This window comes from Pteronotus mesoamericanus, unplaced genomic scaffold, assembly GCF_021234165.1.
Source record: "Pteronotus mesoamericanus isolate MK-2021 breed Mesoamerican mustached bat unplaced genomic scaffold, CSHL_Meso_final scaffold_232, whole genome shotgun sequence".
Taxonomy (NCBI): domain Eukaryota; kingdom Metazoa; phylum Chordata; class Mammalia; order Chiroptera; family Mormoopidae; genus Pteronotus; species Pteronotus mesoamericanus.
This window is the reverse complement of record NW_026555311.1, coordinates 2,355,080-2,382,335: the sequence shown is the minus strand read 5'-3', so window position 1 is coordinate 2,382,335 and position 27,256 is coordinate 2,355,080. Positions and strand designations below refer to the sequence as shown.

The window sequence follows — 27,256 nt, the reverse complement described above, 5'->3', positions numbered from 1 at the left end:
AGGCTAAAACAATGCAGCTCACCCCCAGCGGCCAGGGGACCCCAGGGGACCGCAGGCATGCTGGGGCCTGGCCATAGGCCTCAAGCCCACAAGAGCACGGGCCTCGAGGAGCAGGTCTCCCTGATATCAGGTGAACCATATAAAACTGCTGACACTCGACCATTTTTCTTACCTCCAAAGTGTCCTTTCAGATGGTTTAAGTAAATACAATTTAAAGTAACATGTCTAAATAGTGAATAGGGTCTGAGCATGTGGACATGTCTGAGCTGGAAAGGGGAAGCTGTGGCTGTATTTATTCTGCGTAAGTAGCTGAGAAAAAGGAGGGAAGGTGAGAGCCATGAGGCTGATTACCTAAAACCAGCTTTAAGTAGCCCCATGATCAGTTCACCACAGCGTTTGCCATGAGACCTCAAGGAGAGGCAGGAGGCCACAGGAGCTTGGGTTAGTTCCAAACAAGCCCATTGATCTCTCTAAGCCAATTAAGATGTTTTCACATCAAGAACAAAACAAAACACCTTTTGGGTGAAATTGATGGGATTTTCACTAGAAGGGTAAGGGAGACTAAGAGTGCAGAAGCGCTGTTATTTAAGGCAGCAATCCTGAGGCAAAAACAAGTGCAAGAAGCTCGTAAAGGAGCTCGTAAAGCTCACTGGAGTCCAGCAGACCAGGCCCGTGGGGCAATCCCTGCTGATACCAGACCCCACCGGGAAGGGCCTGCAGAAGCATCCTCCACCCAGAAGCCCTGCTGCTGGGGAACTCAGCTTTGTCTGGCTGTTACCCAGCTGTTTTGTGTAAACGACAATGTGAGCTGCAGCAGAGCCCACGTCCTGCCCTGTGGCTACTTGAGTTGTGACAGCAGCAGATGGGGACTTGGAGACAAGCTGCAGGAACTGGGAGGAAAACAAAGCCACCATCCCATCAAGGGCCTGCCTCTGGCTGGGCTGTCTTCAATGGCTATTCAATCTTCCCCAAGGACACGGCTTGTCAGGCCTGAGTTTAAAAGGAAAGAGGAGATCAGAACAGTCCTGGGCAGTGAGGAGGCCCAGGAAAGGCCCCTCTGTCATGCCCTGGACACAGCAAACCCCCTTTTTTCAAGCTGAAACTTCATGACTTTACACACTAGGGTCTGGTGCCAGATTTCAGAAGACTGAGCTATAGCCAGAGACCTGCAAACCTCCTTTCTACACCTGATGACTTTTCTCTTGGGGAAAATACTGGGCATATCGAGAATTGATCTTCTTACCGGACAGGGGATCTGGCCCTGAGTAAGTCTGCCTAAGGCTTGCCGGTAGTGCATGGGTTCTCGACATTGTGTAAGAGTGATTTCACAAAAGGAGTCCAGGTGACTTTGAGGATATGTTTATTGAAGCTGGGGACAGTGAAACAAGGAGGGGCCCAGGGTGGAAAAGGCAACAGGAGAGCCTAGGCTGGGCTGCCTTAGCTCATTGGGAAGTCAGAGGGAAGAGGGCCTTAGGGGACAGGTTCAGAGGATTAGCCTGGGACAAGCTGACACTGCCCATTCTTCCCCTGGTTGCAAGTCTCCCGGAGACCCTTAGAGTTTAGGAGATGCGTGCCTAGGGGGAAGTGGGAGAAGGGAATGGCGCAGGCTGCTCCCCAGAGGGAGGGTGTGCGTGGGTGCACTGGGTCCTTTGTCTTGAGGCTCTTTCTCTCTCTCACAGGCAGGAATCTTAGGAGAGGTGTCAGGGGAAGATTTCAGCAGGATATTCATCAGTTTTCCACGTGTGCTCTTTCAGGGTCGTGGTCTCCACTGATTGGTGAGTGCCAGGGCAGGGGGTCATCATCAGTCACTGCTGCTGGTCCTGGCATCACCCTCCTGGTTTTGCTGCTTTTCTGGGCCTGGAGCTGAAATACAACTGAGGCCTAGATGTTATCTCTAGGGAGGTGACCTTTTGTATCTGACTATAAGTTGCTCGGTCAGTTTGTTCAGCTATCTATTTCCCTATTCCACTTGTCCTGGCTTACTGGCCTGCATCCTTATCAAGGACACCCTGACACTCCAGGCTGCTAAATCTGAGGGACACATGCTGCCCCAGCCTCTCGGGGCCTCAGCAGCCACATTGTTCCCTCCTGCTCCCCCACTGGCCTGGCCTGCTGGCCTTTCTCTGGATCTTCCCCGTCTGCACTCCTCCCTGCTCAGAGCTCCCGGCTAAGGTACTACTAGTCTGTTGGACTCTGTATTGCACTGTATGATTTCAGGGGTCTCGCAGAGTTAAAATGTCCAAAACAGTACTCGATTTCCCTTCTCCACAACCCGTTTCATCCTGTCTTCCTCATCTCAGGAATGCATCACCATGTAGCATCAAGGCGCTAAAGCCAGGCACTTGTGAACAAAAAAGGGGCTATGCAATACACCTGACAAGCTTGGGGGGGGGGGGCACAAGGCAGGCCTGGCCTCAGTGACCAAAAGTAGCCACACATGGTGGTCTGATCACAAATGACTAACTGGGCAGGTCATAGGGAGTAGTCATGTCACAGGCCTGTAACTTCCTTAGCAAAAGGTCATTCTTTGCCTTAAGGAGGCCTGTCCTTAAGGTAACATACTTTTGAAATGTCATAGTCATTTTCTTTTCAGCACCTGCGTGGGAGACTACAGAGCCCCTCACTGTTATCTTGTTGACTGCAGGCCATCTCTATGTTAATTATTCACTACACTGTACTCACCCATGTAAAAAGTCTGCGTCTCCTTTACTTTTTATCCAACTGTAGAGATTTCCGTGCCTTGCTTTCTCCCGCCTCCTTAATCTACCACCAGTGAGTGAATTTCATGAACTTTTTTAGGTTTTCTTCCTTGATTTTAAATACATAAAAGAAACTACAAAACTTCCATTCTCTGGAGCATTTTCTGAATCCATTGAGATTTCGCTTCCTGGCAACTGTCTCAGATAAACTCATAAACATTCTCTACAGGTTTGGACATTTCTTACATCGACAAACTGAATTCACCTTTGTTGACTTCCCTTCCTCTCGCCCCTAGATGCCTGTCACCAGAGGCTCTCCTTGAGTGACCCTGCACGTCTGGCCATGCGTCTCCACTCCTGACCTCTGCCTCCATTCCACTTCCCATGAAGCAGCAAATAGGGCCTTCTTAAAAAAACAAATCACTTCATTCAACATTTATTCAAAAAATATTTTTAAGGACTTTTTAAACATTTCCAGGCCTGTTAAAGAAACAGCTCTAAACGAAATATACACTCCTCCCCTCCCCAAATCCACTCTGCCCTAGTGAAGTGTGCATTTGACAGGGGGCCAGCAAACAGCAAGTAAGACACACAGAAACATTCTATTAGGTAGCAGTAGGGACAGTGAGGAATACAGAGCAGGAAGGGCAGGGCTGGGAGGCTGGACGCAAGTGAGCCTCAAGGATCACAGATAACCAGAAGCCAGTTCGAGGGGTGCAGGGCCCACTGAGCCTGAGGACTGGCCAGGCATCCAGGTCACGCCTGGGGGCGAGCCCTTGGGTGGTTCTGGGCAGGGCTGACACAGGATCTCTACGGTGCTATGTGAGCAAGGACCTGCGGGCCAAGCACAAAAGCCACAGTAACCACATTGATCCAGAGAGGCAGGTCTGTGTCCCGGAGAAGGACGTCGATGACAGCTTGGGGTAATGAGATTTCCTGATATGGGGCAGGAGAGAAAGCAGTCACTGGTGAGTCCCAGGTTTGGAGTCTGAGGATTGGACTGAGGAGGCTGTCACTGCCTGAAGGGAGCAGACGGTTAAGGCAGCGTCAGATATTCAACTGACAACAAGCTGAGTTTAAGGAAAAGTTCTGGGGCAGATGAAACCTTACTGGCCTTGAGCCTGCAGGTGTCAGTGTTTGGGACAACGCAGGGCTCATCATCAGGCTGCTGAACCAACAAAGGGATGGATTTAGGAGATATCTAATAGTGGGCTGGGCCGCTCTGTGGACACTGGGAAAATGGAATTTGGACCAAAAGCAAGTAACTAGATGAAATACAGATAAAATAAGATGGGAATGAGAGAGAGGTGACTTGGGATGGGCTCAGGGACAGGTTCTGTGAACTAGAACTCGAGTGACAGGAAGAGCCGTCAAGCAAAAGGAGGAAGAGAACCAAGCTGAGGAAACACTGAGGTGGAACACCTGGGTGTGATGAGCAGATGCGGGCAGAGGCTGTGGACCGAGGGCCAACCAGCGGCAGACACATTGGGCAGCTCCCCGGCGAGCGGCCTGGAGGCTATGGTGTGTCTGAATTTCATTCTGCATCCTGGGAACAATCTCCGGGCTTAGGCCCAGGAATGTCTCGAGGGTCCCTCCCTGTCGGTGTGAAGAGGACTGGGGTGTCGGGAGACTGGAGGCCAGGTGAGAGGTTTGTGAGAGATGACCGTGGCTCAGATGGGAGGCTCTTTAGAAAGCAGAGGTGACATGAGCGTTGATGTATTAGACATGGAGAACTGGGAATCAGTGATGCTCCAGCTGTTTTAAGTGGGTGGGTTTTGGTACCAGCTGAGATGGTGCTTTGTGCAAGAAACAAAGAATCTACCTTGAGTGTGGTGAGTCTGAGATGTTGACTAAATTCAGGTAGCCATGTAGGTGGGCAGTCAGATATACAAGCTAGGAGCCTGAGAGCCAGCCTGGGTAGGGACCTCCCCAGCATCCAGAGTAGGCAGGTACGGTGGCTGCCTCCCCTTCCCTTACAGTCCCAGCCAGTTTGGCGCCCCACCCTCCCTGGTCCTACCCCAGACCTAAATGGTCTGAAAGCAGTCACTGGTTGAATAAACACAGGTCCCCACTCTGACCAATGAGATGTGGAACTTACTGCCAGTTCAACATAATTCCTAAATGCCACAAAGAAACTCCCTTTCCTCTCCTGGATATTAACATGGTTCCTGTAACATCCTGCTCCCTAAGGACAAAGCTGACCCTGAGATGGCAGGACAGAATGACGGAATGGGAACAGGTCGTTGGGGGCATCTTGAGCTTCCTTTTTATTCAATGACATAATTTATTGGTGCTGATCTGCAGATGGGCTTGGATTTCAGGTTCTGTGGAATCACGTACATTTCGATGAAGTTATGGACCTGCAGGAGACCACCCAGTAAGGCGGCACAGATAGAGTCAAGACATGCCTGCCTGCTGGTCCAATGATGAGGGGCACAAGGTGATAAGCTGTGTGTGACCCCGACCCCTAAGCCCTCAAAAAGGCCCCGACCAGCCGACACACACATCTGTGAGCAAGTGCAGTCCAGGTGAATCTACATCAGCCTAATCCCCATGTATGACTGTCATTTCAAGCCTCCGAGTTTTCGGGTGGTTATGCAGAAATGGCAATTAATACATTACCCTATTCCTTCCCAAATTTCCTAGGCCGGTGCTGCACATGGAGAATACATACTCAATAAATATTTCATTAATTTGACAAATATTTATTGAGCATTTACTACATCACAGTGTACAAAGAACAGGGGATATAATGGTGATCCAGATGGGCTTAATTCCTACCTTCATGGAGCACATGGAGTTATCATCGTAATGAGTTTTACAAAGGAAATTCTTAGGAACACAGAATGATGGGTGAGTGGCATTTTGTGGTGTCAGCGAGGAGACAACTGTAGGTGGTTAAAAATGAGAGCCAAATAAAGCAGCATGCATATGTGGGAACTTTGTAACAAGAGTGGCATCACACACCAGTGGAGAGATAAGGAACTAATTAGTGGTACAGGAAAAACTTTCCACATGATGGAAAAGTTAGGTTGGGTTTTTTACCTCAGACCATAGACACATACACACAGACGAATGGACTAAAGACTCTCCCCGCCCCCCCACCAGGCTCATGGAGATGGGCAACACGGTGGCGACTGGCGGGGGCGGGGAGGAATACGGGGACTAAATGGTAATGGGAAAAACACAATAAAGATTAAAAAACAGTTAAGACAACTGGTAGATTGAGAAAATACAACACATATAACAAATTAATAGGCAGAACTGATCAAGAATTCCAGTCAATAAGAAAAAGATAACCTAATAGAAAAATAAAACAGGATATGAACAGGCAATTCATCAAAGAAAATTGGCCAAGTAACATATAATCGGACCATCTGTCTACTAAATTAATAGTATACTAAGAAGTCTCATCCACCTTCAGCCTTTTACTAGTGTTGGCATCACTGCTGTTTAAAGACAGATCAATTACTTGTTTTTGAGATTCTCTTATGATCTACAGATCACATGACCCCAACATCAGCCTCGAGTGACTTTATGGAGACATCTCAAGAGACATGGCCCTTTAACACAAGAAACAAAAGATCCTGACACAGGACTATTTACTTTTGTGGTAAATCTTGGGTTTAATGAACAGTTTCCTCATGAATACTTGATTTTAATGGTCTGAAAATCTTAAAACATTAAGCCAACTGGAGAGAACCCTCATGCTGTAGAAAACTCACACGTGTGCTAAGAAATCTTTATAATCCAAACACATGTTGGAGGAAGCGCATATTTCATTCTCATATACATTGATGGGAATACACAAAAAATTATTTTTAAAAAGGTACATTCCTAAAGAATATTTTAATTTAAAAAAATCAAAAGAAAAATTGAACAGTGCCTAAATCTTTATTTTTCATAACCTACATTTTTTTCAAATTAGACAGTTTTACACTGAATGACACAAAAGGAAACTTAAATTACCAATAGTTACACATAAGCTTGATTCCAGTCTTAATGAAAAGAATAGAACAAAAACAAAAACCCTCAAGAAAGCTTCCACATCACACTCCTGTTTTGTGAACTGGCAGCTGTTGGCTCTCCTTCAGTCTTCGATTGTCTGCTGCTTTCTGTGTAACCCCTACCGACAGCTCACACCCTCCTCACCTGCTGACATCGTGAGAGACGTAACCTGCTGCACTCCTGACTACAGCTAGTGACAGCCGGTGATGAGACTACAGGAGGGCCTGATAAGAAACATCATGACACTAACTCTTTAAGAAGCAACTACAATACTTGAAATTCATGTCTGGAGAAATAGGGCAGGATTCTTTTATTTCCAAAGTATCATCACACAATTGTACAAGTTAAAATGTCATTTGTGATTGCTGTATCTCTGATTCTATACCTCAAAATACTGCTGGGGAAAAACAAAGTTACGTTTTTAAAAATGTACAAAAGCTATATACTACTAGCTGTGTGTGACAGCTGCCATCTGCATCACAGCTTCCAGTTGTGCCAACTCCCATCCTTTTCTGTGAGTGGAACATCTCAAGAGTAGTATCAGAAAGGGAGGTTTTTTGGACATTATACGGCTATTTGGCATATCACTTTTGCTTAATTAAAAAGGATGCTATAAAAATCCATCAGAGCGAATGTTTCAACTCTGGATGCCACGGACTGTGGCTGTGGGAGCAGTCACTACAGCACACGCCTCGCCACCCCTGCCTGGCCTGCTGTGGCCACAGGGACCACCTTCATCCTGTAGGCAGCCACTGAGCTCTGCACTCTCACCAGCTCTAGTGGAGAGATCCAGCAGCCTCCAGCTGGCACTGCCTCAGAGAATAAAAGCTTTTTTGTTATGTTATTTGAGGATGATCATGACTACCTCTTCCAGCAAAGGCCCTAACACTACGGAAATCCTAGGTTTGGGGCTTGCCTTTTCAACTTCCTACAGGACTCACTAGTTGGGCGTTTTAAGAGGTCACTTATTTCTGTTTTTTTCCATCGGCTATCTGACAACCACAAAGAAATAATTTCCACGTTCCTTTTAGAAGCATTTGCAAAATACTAACACTTCTAGTGTGGTGTACTTCTAGGTGTATAAACGATGCTGGCTGCTCTGAGGAGGGTGCCTTCCTCTGGCAAGGTAAATCATGCTGGGCTATTTTTGATTTTCAGATTATTTTTCATTTCTCTTGAAGATACTGCCAATTTCCATTTTCTACATTACACTTCAAAACCCTTTCACACCAGCTATGATTAGCACATATTTACATACTTTTAGGAAGAGCATGGACACATCCCAAGGCTTTCGTGAGACTGCCCTCTTCCCTTTGCAGTTGCAAAGAGGCAGAATCAGCTTAACACACCAGTTTAAGAGGGAAAAAAAACCTCAACAAATTAAAATAATATTCAAACCACGACATTTAGTTTATCTACATCCAGCTCAATAGCAACATTTATAATATATCAATAATTTTTATCAGATTTTTCTCTTTAGGGTACCCTTTTAATATGTTCTGATTATTTACAACTGTACAAGCAAAGCACACACTCCCAAGTGCACATATTTAATACAGTATCGACTATTTGCATTTACAAGATTTTTCAACAATCTGAAAAAAGATCAACTGTGTAAGATCTTCAAGGTATATTACAAACACGACGGCTAGTTCTCGTACTCCAGTACGCTTACTCAGTAAAACTAGCGCCAGTAGATCCCACATCACTGAGTAACTGCAATCCACTCACGCCAACCCAGGGGCCGGTCTCCAGGAACTCTATGCTGTCTTATACAAAAGTTAAGGCAAAGTCATTTTCAAGTTTAAATAAAATTCAAGTCTTTAAATATTGGATGGAAATAATTTTTCTAAAAAAACCCTCAGTCTTGTTAAATAACATTTTGTGGAATAAACTTGTATGGTTACATTTAGCAGGAAATACTCTTATTTTAATGTCTGCTGCTTAGAATACTTAAAGAAAAAATTTAGGCATTTTAAAAGAAAATAATTTATATTTAACTTTATTATAAACTGCTAGCTTTAGTGCATGCAGGTTCAGAGTGCAGCACTTTCGGAAGGGAATCAGTGAGACCCTCATCTTGGAGGTAAAGAGAGAGAGAATTCTCATCCTCCGTCACCACAGGGCACCGCAAACACGTTCTCCCACGATTAAGTAACATTCGGTCCGTGTGCCATTGGGGAGGTACAAGGAGGCGCCCATAGAAGCCCACTAACGTGAGGGAGACTCAGCCTCCCGCCAGCTCATGGGAACAAAACAACACCAGGGTACAATGTCATGGTAACATATCAGTGGGCAACAAAGTTTATGTTTTCATTTAAGTTCTATTCACAATGTGCTTTGAATTTATCTTACATAATAGCCACTGAGACTGGAGTGAGGAGCTGGTTACTCGCTTCGCAGTGCATCAAAACACAAGTTTTTAGGCTCTGGGGCAGGGGGTGGTGCTATCTGCAGGCTCATTTTGCCCAGTAGATCAAAAACGGACTCTACTTTTTACAAAAAGCTAGGATCTAAATGAGAGTACACGGCCCAGGCCAGTGAGTGGCACCACCTGACCTATCCCTCCTCCAGGCTACACCCACAGCATTGCCTTGTGCCCCCAACCACTGTCTTCAGCTTTGCCCGTCGGTCTGACATCCTTAGCGATATGCACTTGCTAACCAGTTATTTTAAAAAATGAAGTAGCACAGTTCCACTTAATTTAGAAAAACTCACTATTTATAGCTTGCATTCATAGCCACATGGAGGCTTAATAAAAAATATCAATTTGTTAGGATAAATGCATTTTCTATCCTGAAAAAAATCAGACTTATGCATCACCTCCAGTTAAGCACCAACCTAAAATAAGGTTTATATTAATTAAATCCTGAAAAATAGATTTTTTTCAAGAGGGGAGAAAATCCGACTCATAGAAGAAAAATAACTTGCAGGCATCTCATGGGCCTCGTCTACACTGCAAGCTCCTAACCAGTGGCTCATTCTTGGTACCGAGTGCGACAGTGCTTAGTTGTGGCGACCTCAGCTCCTCACAGCCCTCCCTGACCCCAGCGCTCACTGAGGGGACCTGGGAGGGGTGCTCTGTTCTCTGTGTGGACGCTTCCCTGCAGCGGGAGGTGAGGGCTTGCGGCCCGGCGGCCTCCTCTGGTCCCTGGGTGGTCCTGGGTTGGACTTGGGGGCAGAGGGCTCTCTCTCTGTGAGCTTCTTTTCTTCCTTTCCACAACCAACAGTGTTTGGCTTTTGTTCTTTTGGGGGTGGCAATGGGGAGGACGAAGGCTCTCTACTCGTCCTCTGGCAAATCTCGGCATAGCTGGGTTTTCGCAGTTCCTGGGAAAAGACACAACTCTAACGATTACATGCACAACATGATGTCTGCTGGGGCAACAGATGAAAAAACTATTCTTAAGGTAAAAATGTTTTGAACTATAACCTAATTTCCATTCAAAAGTATTTCTATTTTTAAAGACTCCATAAATTTCAACAATGTAGTTTCTCCTGCGGTACAACTTTGCCTCCAAGCAACTCTAAAGTATCGTGTAAAAATGGGTAAAACTAGGAAAGGCGTTGATGTGTAGTGTTGACTGAACTCTTTCCAACTTGAAGTGTTCTTGAGCCACGTGAGGCCCAAAAGGAGGCCTAAGAAAACCAGATGCCCCAGGAAGACAGGCACCAGCTTTCTCTGCCCTCACTTCCTCCAAACATACTGCCATGCAGCATAGCACAGCCCAGCTTACAGACGAACTTTGAAATCGTCTTTAAAAGTTATGTCTTCATCTCTAACTACAGAGGGCTGGTAGCATGGGTTCAGGAAAGACAGTTAAAAACTTTGAAAAAAAGTCAGGAGGGTTTTCAGGTAAGTGGAAATATTAAGGCTAAGTGACATGAGAACAATTTTGTTTGACCTCCATAAATCATTTAACTTAAAAATAATTTTAACCTAAAAATTTTTTTTTCTTTAAAGAATCAACCGGGTGGATAGTAAGGGTTTAACTCCTCAATCTGAATGGCACGAGCTCACTCAAGATCAAACTGAGGACAACACAAATCAGAACAGCATGGGCTGGATCCACCTTGAAGGAAGGGAATGAGGGGTACACAGGACACACTGTCACAGTGCCAGTGAGCAACAGCCATGCTCAGATGAGCATGCATCCTATGGGAACCAGAAGCTGGAGTCTTGTGGCTACTCAAAAGGACAACTTCGCTCAGCTGACACTGAAATAGAGAGCCCATGGCAGTGGCGACAAGAAATAAGCAGTTAGCTGAAATCATTAGCACACATCCAAGGTATCCTGCACAGGAAGCACATCACACACAGCAATAAAAGTCCATCAAATCAGACTGTACTGACAATGAGCTGATTTGAGGAGAAGGCTGCCTTCCTCCCACCATGTGCCCCTGGCACCTACCGTGGTGGTGCCGTTCACCTGCACCGATTTACTGGCGGTAGTGGAAGTAAGTCTGTCTGCACTCAGGGCTTCCCTCGGCTTCTCCACCACCTTAGGGTCCCTGTGAAAAGGCCACCCAACAGGTGAGTCCCACATGACAACAATCCAAGTGGGTTAGGAGGAAGCAGCAGGATGGTACTTACTCGGGCAGGTGGGCAGGGGAAGGGGCGCGCTCGTGGGCCATGGACAGGGTGCAGGGGGCTGGACCTGGGGGCTCTCTGGGGGTCGCTGCGGGAAGAGTGCTCGTGCTTGCATCCGTGCTGTGACTCTGAAAACCGTTGGAGTCAGAGTTTACAGTAGGGTAGAGAAGCATGGGTCACATCTCTCAACAGTCTACAACATACCAACAGGGGTACCAGCCTGACTGACTCAGATGGCTGCCCGCCCTCCTCCTGGAGCACTGGGTAGGTGCCGTCATGCTGAGTGTGCACAATCAGAAAAGGAACCAGGGCCCAAATCTGTCTTCCTAACAACTCATTCATAGTCTCAGGGCCTTCTGTGCTTCCACCATATTATCTGCAAGCTTATTTTCCCAAATAAACAAATATCAAAAACACCTATTCATCTCCGACAACCCTGTTGCCTAGCACGGCCTGGTACATAGCAAACACAGGTATCTGTTAAATGTTGAATTCCTAGCACAATTAAATAAAACCAACAAAAACCAAAACCACCAACACCTCCATGTAATCTGGACTGTCTTGAGGTGAGTAGGTGCTGACAGCTGTCTCCACCTGAATTCACCAACAAGCCCAAGGGAGTGATGTGTTCACTTTCCCAATTTAACAGAGGAAGAAACTGAACTCATAACTTTTAAGTTAATCATTTACGGTCATGAGGGAAAGACTTGACATCAGAGGTTCTTCCTCCAGCCACTGACCACCCCCTGCCAACCCCGTGCAGTGACAGCTCATACAAGCACGGATCTTTGTCATGATGTACAATTAACAGGAGAGGCAGGGGAGCAAATAAATAATTGGAAGATTAACTGTAGAAAGGCAACATTTTCTTAAAATTTTACTTTTCAAAACAGACAAAAGGTTCAGAAGTAAACTGAAGAGAGAAGTGCTGAGGGAGATGAATGGAACTGCATCATCTATACCCCTCTGTCTCCAGCAGGGGTGACCAGAGACATGCAGCCTCCCTGAGAATCATCACGTTCTACAGCTTCGTGCTCAAAGTTGGTGGAAATGTGGGAAGTGAAAATGCCTCCTTAAGCTCAGTTACTCAGGATCTGTTCAATCCTGACATGCTGGAATGTGAGGAGTCAGGACATGAGCAGCACCTTAAATCTCTGAGGCCTCCTCCAAACCCTCCCTGCCAGCTCTGAAACTCGAGTGTCATGGGGACAGAAAACGTTATTGTAAGGTGCAATCCCAAGAAACAGGGACGCAGGCTCTCACTTGGCCATGGAATCAGGCTTTAAAAATTGCTGTTTTTAAAAGTAGCAATTCTTTCTTTCAAAGAAATTTTACATAGAAACTCAAAATGTAAGATACAGCAGTTGACATTTGTGAAGTGGGTGAAGGCCAGCTTGCTCTGCCCACCACTGGGGGGGAGTAAAGTCAGTCTGTAAACTAGAATTCATGATTTTTAAAATGTACTTCATTCTATTAGGCACTCAGGCACTTAGAAGTCAGAAATTGCTGTTTAAAAAGTTTAGAATAATACAGAAGACATGCCAAGCTTAATATATGATTGCTATTATAACCTCAAATGTTAAAAGCAGGAATGATAACCACATACCAGCATGAAAAGGACTAAAAACTGTCTATCAATCCCATGTAAGCCCTGGCTTGGTGACTGAGGGGCTTCATGTTGGCCCTGAGTGTTGACAATCTGGATGTAGCCTTTCCCCACCCAAAGGCCAAGGGGTTCTGATTCCTGACATTTGGGGGTGGTAGGGAGTGGGTTTCCATTGGAAAAAGACAAGGGAAGGGGCCCTGGCTGCTGTGGCTCAGGGGGGTGGGTGTTGCCCTGTGAATTCAAAGGTCAGGGCACACGCCTGGGTTCTGGGCCAGGTCCCTGGTTGGGGGCGCGTGAGAAGCAACTGATCCATGCTTCTCTCACATCAATGTTTCTCTCCCTCTGTCTAAAAATAAATAAAATTTAAAAAAGAAAAAGAAAAATACACTGGGGGATTATACCTGGCAGCAGCATAAACCTCCCTGTACCTTGTTAACTAACAGCAGACCCAGGAGTGCTGGAAATGAATACCCTGTGACTTCAGCAGCTCAAGCTGATCACTGTTGTCATAATCACAGAGGAGTGAAAGCAGCTAGTCTGGAGCCTAGAGAGTTCACCAAAGCCACTAGAATTAAGGTTATTCTGGGCTTCCTCTTATCCACATAGTTTATTAAAAATTGTATTATCTCTGGTATAATTCAGGTTTTTCTGTTTTATTCTTCTGACTCGTAAAATAAAGGAAGGTCCTGAATATCAACAATAAAAATGTTATTTGAGTTTCTGGGTGAACGAAAACATATGTACTGCACACCGTGGCAGATTTCTCCCTTGATCTTGGCAGACTGATAACTAAAAGGCTTCAGTCCTGGGTTCAACTTTGACCCTGCCACTGAAAATCTGTGTTGCCTCTGCAAATCATTTATTCTTCCTCAACTGACTCTGTCTACAAAAATGAGCTCAGCCAAGTACCTGACAGGAAAATCAGTGCACAATAAATGTTAGCAGCCATTAGACTTGTGACATGTATCTTACCCTTTCTTTTGATCCTAGTAACAAGCTAGACAGCCTGTTTTCAAACAAATCCTCAGGCTTGAAGTGGCCAGCCGCCCCAGGCAGTGGGGGGAAGTTAGACAGCCCCAATTCGAAGCTCGGGGATGGAGGTTTTGGTGGCGTTGGAGATTGGGTCTGACTCCTCTGAAAGAGAACACCACCACAAAGTCGCACAAGTGTAGACAGCACAGTGCTAAGAAACATAGCAAAAGAGTAAGGCAATAATCTGCTCTCTAATCTTCCAATTTCTGCCTCTGCCTGAAAAAACAAAGAGATAATCTGACCATAGCAGCACTTTGTCACCTAATCAAAGGTCACTTGGTAGGCAACTTCCCCACTGAGAGCAGAGCTGTAAAGCTGAACCCTCAAGGCTGCTGCTGGGCATGATTGCACATGCTGTATGGAGCAGCTTCCCTATGACCAAGACCCTTTGGTTCCTGGTACAGTCGGCTGACAGACTGTGCAGGACACGGGCAAGCAGCAAAGCGATAGCTAGGAACAAAGAACACACTGTAGAACAACTGGACCCCACTGTCAATCAGCCTGAGTCCAGACATTAACCTATTCACCTCCAGATAACTTTTATGTTATTACAAAATAGTGTGTAATCCAAGTCATTAAGAAGATAGTAAAAGAAAAAAAACCAAAAAAGGCCAGTCTTTCAACTCTCTACAACTTATGTAAGAAATTTTACAGATTACCACGGGAAGGGGAAAAAACAATTTAACAAAAAACGTGGGGAGCTTCCATTATCTGAAAGTTAACTTACAGAAACACTTTATATTTTTAAATCACCATCACTATGTAAAAACGTGGCATTAGATATTTTCACATTCCTGACTTCAAGAAAGTAAATTCAGCAGAATAATATCCAAGTGTAAAGCATAAGCCCAAGATCTCAGGAGAAAGCCAGTGATATAATTTTATTGAAAAACTATAATCAACCTGTTTTAATAAGCAAGAAATCATTTTGTAGGTGTCCAGGTCCTTGGCTGAAGGATACAAGGAACAGAAAGGGAATTGAGTTTCTATTTACATTGTATTTTCGCTAAATGTCAGCCACCCTGAGTGGACACAATGCTCTCATGGAGCTCATTTAACTTGGAAGGGCAGATACTTCCCAGAAATTTATACCAACAGGAAGACCATTCCCTCCAGAAGTAGAATCTAGAGAAAGTCTGTTAGAACTCAAGTGAGAGCAGGGGAAGGATGACATAGACCAGAGATGGCAGCAATTCCACATTTCCTCTGGGCAGCCTGCCAGCCTCTCTTCCTTCATTACAGGGTAGGTGCTGAGTCGAGCCTTGCTCTGTTCAGCCACAAGCCCTCAGAGCAAAGTTTGCACTTGCTAACTGCAGTCATGGTAGTCTCTGTAACTCAGCAAACCTAGAGGTTATGCATTGACATCATGATCTCAAAGCAATTTTCAGGTTTTATTTTATAAACATCTGCATGTTTTCTGAAGATAGCCAATTATAAGGAGAAAGACTTCACAAAAACTCACTAACTCTTGATCTTCAGAGACAAAAGAGGCAAGCAACAACTGCCCATACACAGGAGTTACAAAATGACAGCGTCTACAGATAAGGTTTGATCTTGAAGGCAGTGTTTCACATTATTTAGAATCTGATGGGCTTTAGGTGAGGTATGAATTCTATCCTGGTCCTATGGGCTTGGTTGGGCCAACACTCACACGTTTTGATGTCTCTAGGTTTCTGAAGTCATCAGAATGTCCCAGTGCAACAACAACAGGTGTACTCTCTGTAATAGGTATAACTGTGTCATGTGCCTGGGCTTCTAAATGGTTCCCAGGTATGAACACGTGAATCAGGTACATGAAACAAAAAGAAACAAAAATGGCTACGAGAGAAAATTTCACCACTTTAGGTGATGTAGAGAGTGAGCAGTGGGGGTAATTCATGTCACATAACTAGGCTCTGAAGAGATTCAGATGGTAGTCTTGTTGGTCCAAATATCACAGCAACTATTAATTCCAACTGGAACCAGCGGATATAAATTGCCTCACCAAGGGGTTCACCAAAAACTAGACTAAACTGGCCAATACTGTAGAGTTATGGGTGTTATGTCTAATCTGTACTTTCTAAATTCCAGATAAAGAAAATACATTCTCTGTAATGGGGAAAATGTATACTTGATAGCTTGGAGGGCTGGACCAAAAATTCCTTCCAAGTGTGGAGTTAATTTTACACCTGCAGGTCCTGGACACATCCTTCCTTTTTTCATATCTTCCTGTGTACTGCTAGGATGTTCTACACCACTTTGTGTGGAAATGCACCTTCTTAGTGCTCAGCAAAGCTCAGCGGTGTATTGGCTGAACTGTCATCACCTAAGACGACGGGACCCCATCTCATATGCCCACCACTCACATAAATCCACCACCGTAAGTTACAGCAGAAGTAACAATGCTTTCCGTATAGTGGGCACAGTGTTTCTGAAGGAAAAGGACTGATGAAGTATTTCCTTTATGGGAAAAGTTTATTTTGCTTGCCAAACCTAATGGGGCCAGTTATTTTAAATTATACTATATGCTTAACTACAAAGCAAGGACTCACGTGGACACCTGAAGATCAATTACATCATGTGTATAGTATGCTCCTGGCTGTACCTACTGCATAACACATGCACACGTGTGCACCATGTAGTAACTCAGAAAACTAGCCGCCACTTTTCCTCCCCATTAAAGAATAAAAAATATCAGCTATCACTTAATGGATATCACATTAAAAGATAACTTCTTTTGGAATGCTCCTTATTATGTCTTAACCTTTACTCATTTAATTACAATTACATCTCATGCTTGCTTAATGTAAATTAAGATTTAAATGTCTTGCAGAAATGACACAAGCTTGATATACTCACTGTAAACTTCTCCTCCCTTTTCTTCCGGTAACCAAAGGAATTCTTCCTAGAGGAGAGAAAGAAGCAAAAGACTTAATTTTTTCCCACTTGGAACATTTTTTGTTGGGCATATTTAAGAGCACACATATTCAATATTTATGACTTTGCAATCTTTCACAATGACTTCTGGACCTAAATCCCAGCTTACACTTAAGAAGTATAAATGGGGGGAAAAAAACCTCATAGAAAACATAAATTGTATAGTGAAGGACTAAAACTGATGTCTAGATAGGTAAATCAAAATATTGAAAGAATATTCCTAGTAACTACTTAGAATTTTTATTATGATACCAATACTTGAACATCCATTCAACTGGCATGACAGAATGTTTAAAATCTAACAGTGAACTACAACAGGTAAATTGTTAAAGAACAGTGATGAAATGTACCAGATTTATCCACTCCAATAGCCTGACCTCTTGCTGCCCCCCTCAGCCCTCAGACTGCCAAGTCAATGGCCTACCCTTCACCACCAAACACACAAGCATTTCTAAGCCTCACGCACTATCTCTACCCAGCTGCTGGTTGCATGCCGTGTTCTACTTGTCTACAGCTCAGACCCAGCCAGACCCCACAGGCAGCAGAACTGGGCCACGCACCACAGCGTATAACCTAATTGACCACAGCAGGCCTTGAGGATACTAAGACACTTTCATTACTGCTCTGTATGGGCTATGTGACCTAACAATTCACATACTATTCCAATGTATAATTGTATTTCTATTTACTTAACCCTTTGTCACTTCATGTAAATGAGAAGACTCTGTGGGGGCTTTTTATTATATAAACGGAAGAGAAGTTTAGAAATAGTCTTGACTAATTCCTTTATTTTACAGAAAATCTACAAGCAGCTTTGCCCAAAATAGCCTAACTAATTAAAATAATGAGCTTAGAGCCCTCGACTGTGCCAAGTAGGATATGTGCGGAGCCTCTGGTTTTACCCCTCCAGAAACACAGCGCAAACCCCTAGGATTCTGGAGCAAAACTATACTCTCTGCTGCAAAATCTATCCAAGAAATAGCACCTTGCTTTAAAATGACTCCTAGTATAGCCTAAATGCCTGACTGTGACCATGGACTTGAGCTGCCCATCATAAATGGGCACTAAGCCACAGAGACAGGCACAAACACTAGCATCCACCAGCAGCAGAAGCAGCACCACAGAGCCAGGGCTCCGGTCCCATATGTCACCCCCTTGCCCTCAGTCTACATCTACAGCTTTGTGGGAAGCCTCTCCACACAGGGACGAGGGAGTAGTTCCAGACCCAGGTTACTGATGGCCATGCAGTGTCAGACCGTCTTAGCTCACACCCCATTTAGGAGCACCTCCAAAAGCTAGTGTGCAGGGGGGGTCATCTCAGATGGCAGAACTTCAACCAACACATTTGTCATCACTGTGTCTGGAGGCAGAAATGGCTGAAAGTGGGGATTTACACTGGTTCTTAAGCAGGGGAGCTAAGGATCTGGCTGGATGAGAAACTTACAAAGACTAGGAATCAAAGTGTGGTGACAGAAGACCTTGAGAGTCTTGTGAAAGGAATAGTGTGAAGGCATCTGTGTTAGTCATTCACTTTAGAAGAGACCCTTGACAGCAAGGAGAAAAGATGTGATGACCAGTTAGCCTCTTCCTGGTCACCCCAGCTGCACAGTAGTCGCACTTGAGCCCCTAATGCCAAGCCCAGCCTGTTGATCGCCACCCTAGTGATGCCAGCCTTGTCCCATCCTGGAAGAGACAGAACTTCTGGTTGCCAGTGCCCCGTCAGCACCATTCAGCAGTCCTAAGGAGACGCCCCCATGGTGCCCGTGTAGCGAAGGTCAGACCCAGAGGCCCATCCCACAGCAGAAGTGGTGAGCAGACTGGCTGAGTGAAGACAGATGCAAGGCTAGGGACCAGCAGTACCCTCAAAGGATGGCCCTAATCCAGATGTCGCATACACTTTGCACATGACCAGAGCTTGGGCCATGGCAGTGCATAGGTCAAGGCACCAGGCAGCATAGGATATTGTGTGCTCCATAGTGCCAGTAGAATATTGGGGTACACCCAGTATTTTACTGGCACAATTTCTGCTTCCTGTGCCCACAACTTTGAATTCCAGTGATTTGGCTGTCTTGGTCCCTAGAGCAGAATGCACTCACCAGGTGACATAGCTGAGATAGCGCCTGCTCAGCTGAAGTTCCTCCTGCCATGAACCTGACTAGGTGACTGCTACGTAGGCTGCTGCTACAGAGGGGCTGGAGAACCATGTGTGGTCCAAGGGGATTCTCTGGTGTGCCTCATACTGCTCCTTATGCCCAACACACAAAGTTAATGGAAAACAAAACAAAACCCAGAAAGAAAAGGGAGTGCCGGCGGGGGGGTACAGCCACTGTGGCTCAGATCCTATGGGATCACTCTCCAGCTGAAGAGCCCTGAGAGCCCAATGCCTTGTCTGAAGACAAAGGAAATGTGAGGAAGAGGGAAGCAAGTGCCTAACAGTATCAACCAGGGCTGCCCGACTGGCCCTGTGTGTCATGTACACTGCTGCATGTCATCTCCACTCCTGCTAGGAGTGGTTGCAGTCCTCAGGGTAAGACTATTTATGTGGGAGACTCCATTTTTTGGGCAAAGGCATTAACTTGTCACTGCTGTAGTTTGGAAGTTCACGTGCTGTGGGAGGGCTGTTATCCATGTGTGCAGAGGTGGGCGGCGTTGGTCAACCAGATGCTTCTCAGCTTCATGTGGACCCTTTACCCTCCTGTGTGACACTGGGCAGGTGTTCCTCAGGCCCTGTCATTCCATGGCCACTGCACATCTTGTTGAGCTTTTCCCAACAGAAAATACTAGAAGGAGATGGAGAAGTGAGGGAAGGACACGGGAACCTGTCTTCCTGGTGGTGCTTTCACTGCATTGTCCCGCTAGCAGCATGGCAGGCATGCCCTTCCCTAAGGTCTGGTCTCAATTCCATAAGCCCGGCTCCAAACCTCCCATCCCAGTCTGACAAGCCCAAATGCTCTCAATGCCCTCCTTCCCCATCGGTAGCAGCTGATTCTTGAAATAACTGTCTCTCCATTTCCTCAGTGTCCCCTTTTGCCTTTCAGCCCTTCAACATATGTTGAACTAACTTTATATCAAATTTCTTAATATGCAGTCCCATGACAACTCACCTGCAGCATACTGTCTTCAGTCATTCTAACTCTGTCTTACAACGCCTCCAAGCCCTGGCCATGCAAATTAACCACCATGAGTACAATGGACGGCCTCTGGACCTCCACACCCCCAATCTGCACTGGAGGCACATACTGAGCCAGGAGGAAAGAGGAACCAATACTACCGGGGTCTCTGCATGTCAGACACTGTGCTGTACACTCTGTATGAAACACTCAGAAATATGTTCATCGAAAGTTTTCAAAGTAGGTTTAAAAAACAAACAAACAAAAAAGCTTATGCAGGTTGAGCTAGTTATCCATCAGAGAGGCTTCCTTCATGATAGCACATACTGAATGAGCCACAAAGAGAAAAAACTGAATACAGCCAGCTTCAATCTGTCAACCCCCAGGCAGGAGAGCAGTGACTAAATGCACAACTGGGACTCACTTCCACCTTCTTACTCTTACCTCTCTAATCAAGTATAAGTGACAGAAGGCAAGACAGCAAGCAGCAAGCTGCATCAAAGGAAAAGAGAGAGTGGATGCAGCCCACTGTTAGGAAATGGAAATGACCCAGGTAATGACCACAGGCATTGCAAGACCAATTTTATTAGACTGAAACATCCAGGGATGGAAATCTCCCCTAAATGTGACCAAGAGGCAACCTACTTAACCATAACAACTTTTGTTTATACATAAATTTAGCACTAATGGAATTTAAACTTTTCTCTGCCTGGCTACACAACTCAGTATCTGTCTGTTCTACAACCTGCTGGCTAGAAAAGCAGCAAAGCTGGGAACAGAAAATACTGGCTCTCCGTAGAGGCAGGAATGGGAGAAGACCAGAGGCTCACAGATTGTGGAGTCTGGTGTCTAATCTGCTTGAACATCTCCACAAATAATAACTGTGACCTAATATGGTTCCATTCCACCCACAGTTTAAAACAAAGATGAGACCAGTTAGGCTTCTGCTCTAAAAGTAACCCCTCTGTATAATTATAAAAAAGCTTTTGATGGTTGCAGCTTTCAAGTTGATGTTCTGTAATATATATGAAAATAATGATTATAAAAAATATCTCAGTTAATAGTATTTGAAAATATTAGTAGTTTATAAGTACACAGTAACCATCCAACAGCAGTTCTGAGTAACTCACCTGCCTCTACCTAAGCCAGGAGAAGATTCAAGACTGCTCTGCTCCACTCGCCCAGTCCCAGCATCTCTCTTGGCATAAGCTGGAGGATTCTGTATGCGGGTTCTAGGTTGGCCTGTCTGCCTTGCTTGTGGGCTCCGAACACCATTAATTAATCGATCCGCAGTGAAGTTAAATATCGATGGACTTTCTAACAGACCAGGTCCTCTCTCTGCACTAGGAATGGTATGGCGCAGATGAGATTTACTAGGATTCCTGCAAATAAAATGTAAAGGCTCAGTTATGAATGATCAAATGACGAAATGAGCATGCTTACACAGCAATGTCCAGGGCTGTCCAACCCACAGCCCACAGGCCACATGCGGCCCAATACAAAACCATAAATTTACTTAAAGTCTTTTTTTTGCTCATTAGTTTTCATTACTGTTTGTGTATTTAATGTGTGACCCAAGACAACTCTTCTTCTTCCAGTGTGGCCCAGAGACGCCAAAAGATTGGGCATCCCTGGAAGGTAAAATGTGCTCACAATTTAGAAAAAAAAAAAAAGGTAAGAATAGTTAATGCATATGTCTGACAGTGCTTACAGTGCAAACCTGTAACTACAGTATCAATTTTCAAATGAAAAGCAGGCACGCATGGCTGCAAGTTGCCCCTAGAAGATTTTTTCTGAAGAGAACACCCCTATATGTAGGCACTACAGCAGCATTTTGGGTAATTCTATGCTTCCAGTAGATTTATCTCAGATGAACATTACCAGTGGTCAACTATATCATTCGTGATCATCTGGAATACCCTCTTTACTTAGTAAGTAGGATTCAAGCATGGTGAGAACGACTGAGGTTTAGCACATTTTTTTTGCTTTGCTTTTAAAGCATACAATGTGGCAGTGACCTCTTATCACAAACCATGGAAAAACACCATTTTAGTCACTCATGGAACTTGCCTGCTTCTTGGAGGGTACTGTCTGAGTGAAGTCAGAGGAGATGCTGCGGGTTTGAAGGTTGGAGACGTAAACCCATTTATAAATCCAGTATTTGGAAATGGAGTTACCTAGATTCATTAAAAACAAAGACGTCAACAAACCATAACCAGATTTCAAGTTGGTTAACACTGCCTCTTATGGTAACCTGAGTCAATTCCATGGGTTTAGGAAGAGCATTGTATAAGATTACTGCTAATGGCCAAAAGTCAAGCTGTGGCTAAGACCTATTCCTGGGCTTTCAGATGATCCTCACAGCAAGCCCATGAGGACACGGATTCCCACATGTGGAAACTGACAAGAAGGAAGTGCCTCCCAAGACCCCATATGCTTGTCTGGAAGGTCCCAATGCTCAACCTAATGTACTCTAACACCACCTCCAGGCTGGCAATAAGTCAGCAATACCTCCTTATTCCTCATGACAGTACTGTAATTCCTCAAAACACTAAAGGAGAGAGATGTACTTGAAACTTTGTTAAAATCCCCAATGCACTAAAGAGAAATTCCACAATCTGAGAGAGTCAGACTATTTTAAAATGTCATTCGCCCCAAAACTAGATTCTGATGCTTGTTTCTCATGGGAAGACACATCAAGAGGCATCGTTTCATGTATGCACTTTTACATGTAGAACTCTGATATTTGACTAATTTTGTTCAAGAGTTTTAAAAAAAAATTGGTCGCTAACATAATAATATACTATAACTTGCTGAGAATTAATAGGCACCATCTCTTCACTTCTCCTCAAAAATGCAGTGTATTTTAGAGCAAGCAAAGAGCCTCACGTACCAGACCAGGAACCATCCCTAATGGCCATAAAACTGAGTCAGAGTCTCAAAGCACCCCATTCTGGACAGGTATATGTATGATTAGAGAAATGAAAAAAGCAAACTAATTCAAGGACAGCACAAACATGGAGGTGGCCTCCTTTGGAGGAATTATTCAACACAGGAGTTTATGGCCTCTCTTTCCTTTTACATTTCTCCTGTGATATATTAACTATACAGCTATAAGTACACTTGTACAGAATACAGTAAGTATCTCCAAATGAAGTACATTTTCCTACCATTAGGATTCACTCAAAAGTGAGACACAACTCTGCATGTGAGCACTTGTCTGCTACCATCTTCCACTGAGTGTGGTTCTGGACTTGAGAGGCTCTGTGGCCATGAGGACCTCTCCTCACATGTCTCTCTTGCCCCATCTATCCTTCTCATGTCCCATGCACCAAAGATGCAGTCCACACACCTCAAGACACACTTAACGACCTGTACAGTTCCCACCTCAGCTGTGCCTTTGCTCATAAACACCTGCCACACAACAACCACTCCAGGTGCCTCTGCGCATGCCACTCTCAGGCAGCTTCCTTCCCTTCCAGCACTTCTGAGACACTCCACTTAGATGATGACATAATTCCCGATAAATCCTAATTATAAGTAATTCTATGTCCCATTTTTGCAATAACCACCTCCTTGTCACACTTGTTTTTTTCCACCATTCTTTCATGGACATCTTTACAGTCTAGTAGGTAATAGGCACCCATCATCTAGCTAAGGCAACGCTCCTTCTCTACGGTTCACCCTCTTCAGTCAGCATCCTCTCCACACCTAATCAGTGGTACCAAGAGCCTCAGGTGACATTCCCTAATGATGGGGGTCAGCTCACTTTTCTCATTTCCCACACAGTGATGGACCATCCCAATTTTCCCTGATGTGTTCCACACCCATATATCCTCAAAATTTCGAACTTGAACCCTCTTTTCTGACCACAGCCTTCCATATACTCTATCTACTCTGCCACTGAACCCTGTGGGAGCCCAATATAAATCTCCCATCCAGATCAACCTACCCCATTTCCCAGGCAGGGGCCGAATAACCCCCTCTTTTCCTGCCATTGATTAGCCCTGATACATCCACTGCATTAAACTCCTGCCCAGGGCCTACCCAGTCTTTCTAACATCCGCAACAGCAGAGCTGAAGAAAAAGGACTGGATCCACTACAAATCTATAGATTCCAACCACAGGCCTTAACAGAGGCCTATATATGTAAAAATTAATCATGCCAACCAACTACAGGACTGGTGTGAGAAATAAAGCGTTTAAGACGGCATGCCTTCTACTTGTTCTTGACTGTTAGAAGCCCATTAGAACACTGTTTTCCTTAAAGGCACTGCCCCACCCTACCCTATACTCACAATTCCCCTACTACTTACCCCAGAGCTTGCATCACACTTTATTTTACTAGGGATACATATCCTTACATTTTGAAAAGGAAATGCTAGACAGGAAGGCAGGCAAACTAGGCAAAGGACTGAGAGTACAGTGCTTGAAAGTTTTTTAATGAACGTGGCTCCTTATTTATCTCCCAATTAAATTAAAAACCTACCACAGAACTTCCTACCACAGGAAGGTCTGTTTTTCTGTAGTACTTTAGACCTATCTGGTTCACTTATCAAATGAAGATCTCTATCCTTTAAAGCATCTAGTGCAGTGTCCATAACACAACTTTCTGTAACAAAAGCAACAAGACAAGACAGGACTCACCAAGGGCGGATCGAGATAGCCGTGTGTTGCTGACCATGTCTGGGGAGCAATCAGGCTGTACAGAGGGAACTGCTGCTGGGGGCTATAGATGGGAGGTAAGTAAAAGGATGCCGTATAACGGTGCTGTGTGTAAAGGCTCATGTCCAGGGGCCTAAATCCATTCTTTGGCAAAAATGTGTTTATAGCTATTGCCTTTGCTTTTATCCGTGCCTGTGTGAAAATATAGTTAAGTATCTATTAGAATACTTTAGAATACTGATATACAAATAAAGCATTACCTGTGGTCTTGCTTACCTTAATTGGTTTTCCTTGAAAAGTTTTTACTTCTTCTCGCAGGTATTTGTAAGCCTGAGGATAAAAATCATCCAAAGTACCATTATGTCAATCTTATAAATAAGATGAACTGACAGTTAATACCTCAAATAAGGAATTATGTAGTGGAAATACAGTGGACAAGACCTGGAACTATGATTCTTAACCTTCTCTGAGTTACAGATCCCTTTAAAAAAAAAAACAACACAAAAAAACACCTGCTAGGAGCTATGGACTCTCTACCCAAAATTCTCAGACAACATCTGTATATATTTTGTAAGTATTATTAGATAACCATGAAAGCCCACCAGAAACCACAGGCTAAGAATTTTGACATAGGAAAAAAAAAACAAAAAAACAAAACAACAAAACAGGTGCTGAGTTCCTAGTGATAACCCTAATTTGAAACTCAGATTAGTTTGGGAAAGAACATGACTAGGATCCCAACGTTCCAAAATCCTTATTTTTCTCCACACTCCCCTCCATAACACCAAGGGCTCTGACCACCTAACTACCTGCTCCTCCTACTTGTCCCCCCCATCCTATTAAAACCCATCTTTTAGATTTTCTTTTTCCTCTGCTGAACACCCTGCATCCACGCCATTTAACACTGAACAATCTGTGGGCTTCCTTTACAACACGATACTGTTTCTCCGGAGAAAAAGCTTTCTTTAAGGGTAGGGAGACCATCCTAACTCCTGTGTCTCCTCCCAGAGTACTGGTGCCCTTTCAAATATCTTGTAACACATGTGATGCCAAGTGAAAGATAAAGTCAGGTTAGAATTTCCCAAAATACTTTCCAAATTTTAAAACCTTTCTCTGCACAGATACAAGAACAGAAATAATTGTTCTAGGCTGCTTGTCTTACATGTCCTTAGACTATCATGTCAAATGCTTTTCATATTGCTAGAAAAACTGTCTACAAACACACACACCTATTTAAGCTTTTACAACTGGATTTCCTCTGCATCTTATGTTCAAACTTAACCCTGCAATGTAATAGTAATCTCAATGCCCAAATTTAGTCTCGCTATATACTAACTGTTAAGTACTGGTAAACTCTGAACTTCTTGGAGGAGAGGAGCTCACCTGTTGTGCATCAGCTTCTGTTTCAAATGTAATAAACCAATTATCATTATAGGCAAATTCACAGTTTATAAATTTTGGTAAATTATCTCCTTTAAATAGTGCTTCTACTTCCTACGGGAAACAGAAAGGTTAGAAGTTAATTCTCAACCATGCCATCCCTTGTCCTCATCAAATAAAAATGATGCATGCTCTCAAGATAGTCTTCGACAGAGTCTAATATACTGATACCCAGTAAATCTCTCCTTCAAAATGGCTGTGTGGCTTCCAGAATTAGGGTCCCTTCCCTTACAAAAATAAGTCCACAACTTACTAACAGCTTTCTCTACTACCAAGATACCATTAAGATAAATTAATGTGAAAATACCATTTCATTTCACCAGTAGGCTGAAAGCAGGGGGATGGGACGGGTGGTTGTAATTTAAGAAATTTAAAAATTAACTGGACTTTTGCTTCTGGCCAAGATTAACAAGATTTATCTTCCAACATGAAACAATTAAAAACAAAAGACAAAATACATGGTATAAGAGTTTTCAAACAGTGGTCCTCAGGCTGTGCAGCACAGGTGAGCTTCGGAGAACAGAGCTCACGGGTGGAGTTTCTAGGCTGCAGGGCAAGCAGAGCTGAAACCAGCTCATCTCAGCCCAGCCTAGCTCCTCCAGGGCCTTTTGCAGGGCAGGCAGAAGGCACCACCTCAGTTTGCATAGAGAAATCAACTCTAGAGGAAAAGCAGCTTTGCTCCCAGCTAACAAACACCTCTAAGGATCAAACTGCTTACAAGTCTGTCAACCAAACCTCAGAAAAAAGCTCAAGAATATTCAGAGGACTACAAAACATTCAGCACCCAAAAAAGTCCAAAATGTCCAGTAATCCATTCGAAGTTTACCAGCTATGCGTGTGCGCGCAAGCACACAAGTGCCCTATAATGAGAAAACTCAAACAATCAAATAAAAAAGAATTCTTACAATGTTCTATAGCCTTTTCTTCATTCTCTCAAGGCACAACCATCACTGTGTTTTACTACAAAATGCAACTCAGTTTAAACAACTGGACAAGTCACAGATTTTACAACAATTCTGAATAGTAGGTTACTTTTCATGACTTAAACTATCAAATATTGTGGTTTCCTAAAATTACTGCCTAAGTTAATAGTTCTCAAATTATGATCTCCAGGCTCCATTTACATAAAAAAGATGTTTTTGCCTTTTTACTGTGACAACATCTGCACTGATGTGGTCCCGCCAGCTTGAAT

The 27,256-nt window shown here is 44.2% G+C and overlaps 1 protein-coding gene across 7 annotated transcripts in view; it reads right to left on the bottom strand.

The window, feature by feature from the left end:
* Positions 1-6,300: 6,300 nt before the first annotated feature.
* The window catches only part of LARP4B (La ribonucleoprotein 4B), a 79,863-nt gene continuing 58,907 nt past the window's right edge, over positions 6,301-27,256 (bottom strand). For 5 of the 7 annotated variants that reach the window (XM_054591595.1, XM_054591597.1, XM_054591596.1 and 2 more), the window contains 10 exons: positions 26,008-26,118; positions 24,901-24,954; positions 24,607-24,816; positions 22,030-22,136; positions 21,090-21,341; positions 16,772-16,817; positions 13,874-14,035; positions 11,299-11,423; positions 11,117-11,216; positions 6,301-10,034 (listed from right to left, as the gene is read on the bottom strand). In XM_054591595.1, the coding sequence (XP_054447570.1) occupies positions 9,762-10,034; positions 11,117-11,216; positions 11,299-11,423; positions 13,874-14,035; positions 16,772-16,817; positions 21,090-21,341; positions 22,030-22,136; positions 24,607-24,816; positions 24,901-24,954; positions 26,008-26,118 (1,440 nt within the window). In that variant the 3' untranslated portion in view covers positions 6,301-9,761. The remainder of the gene's footprint in view (positions 10,035-11,116; positions 11,217-11,298; positions 11,424-13,873; positions 14,036-16,771; positions 16,818-21,089; positions 21,342-22,029; positions 22,137-24,606; positions 24,817-24,900; positions 24,955-26,007; positions 26,119-27,256) is intronic. The other 2 variants (XM_054591593.1, XM_054591594.1) reach the window with 2 other exon arrangements.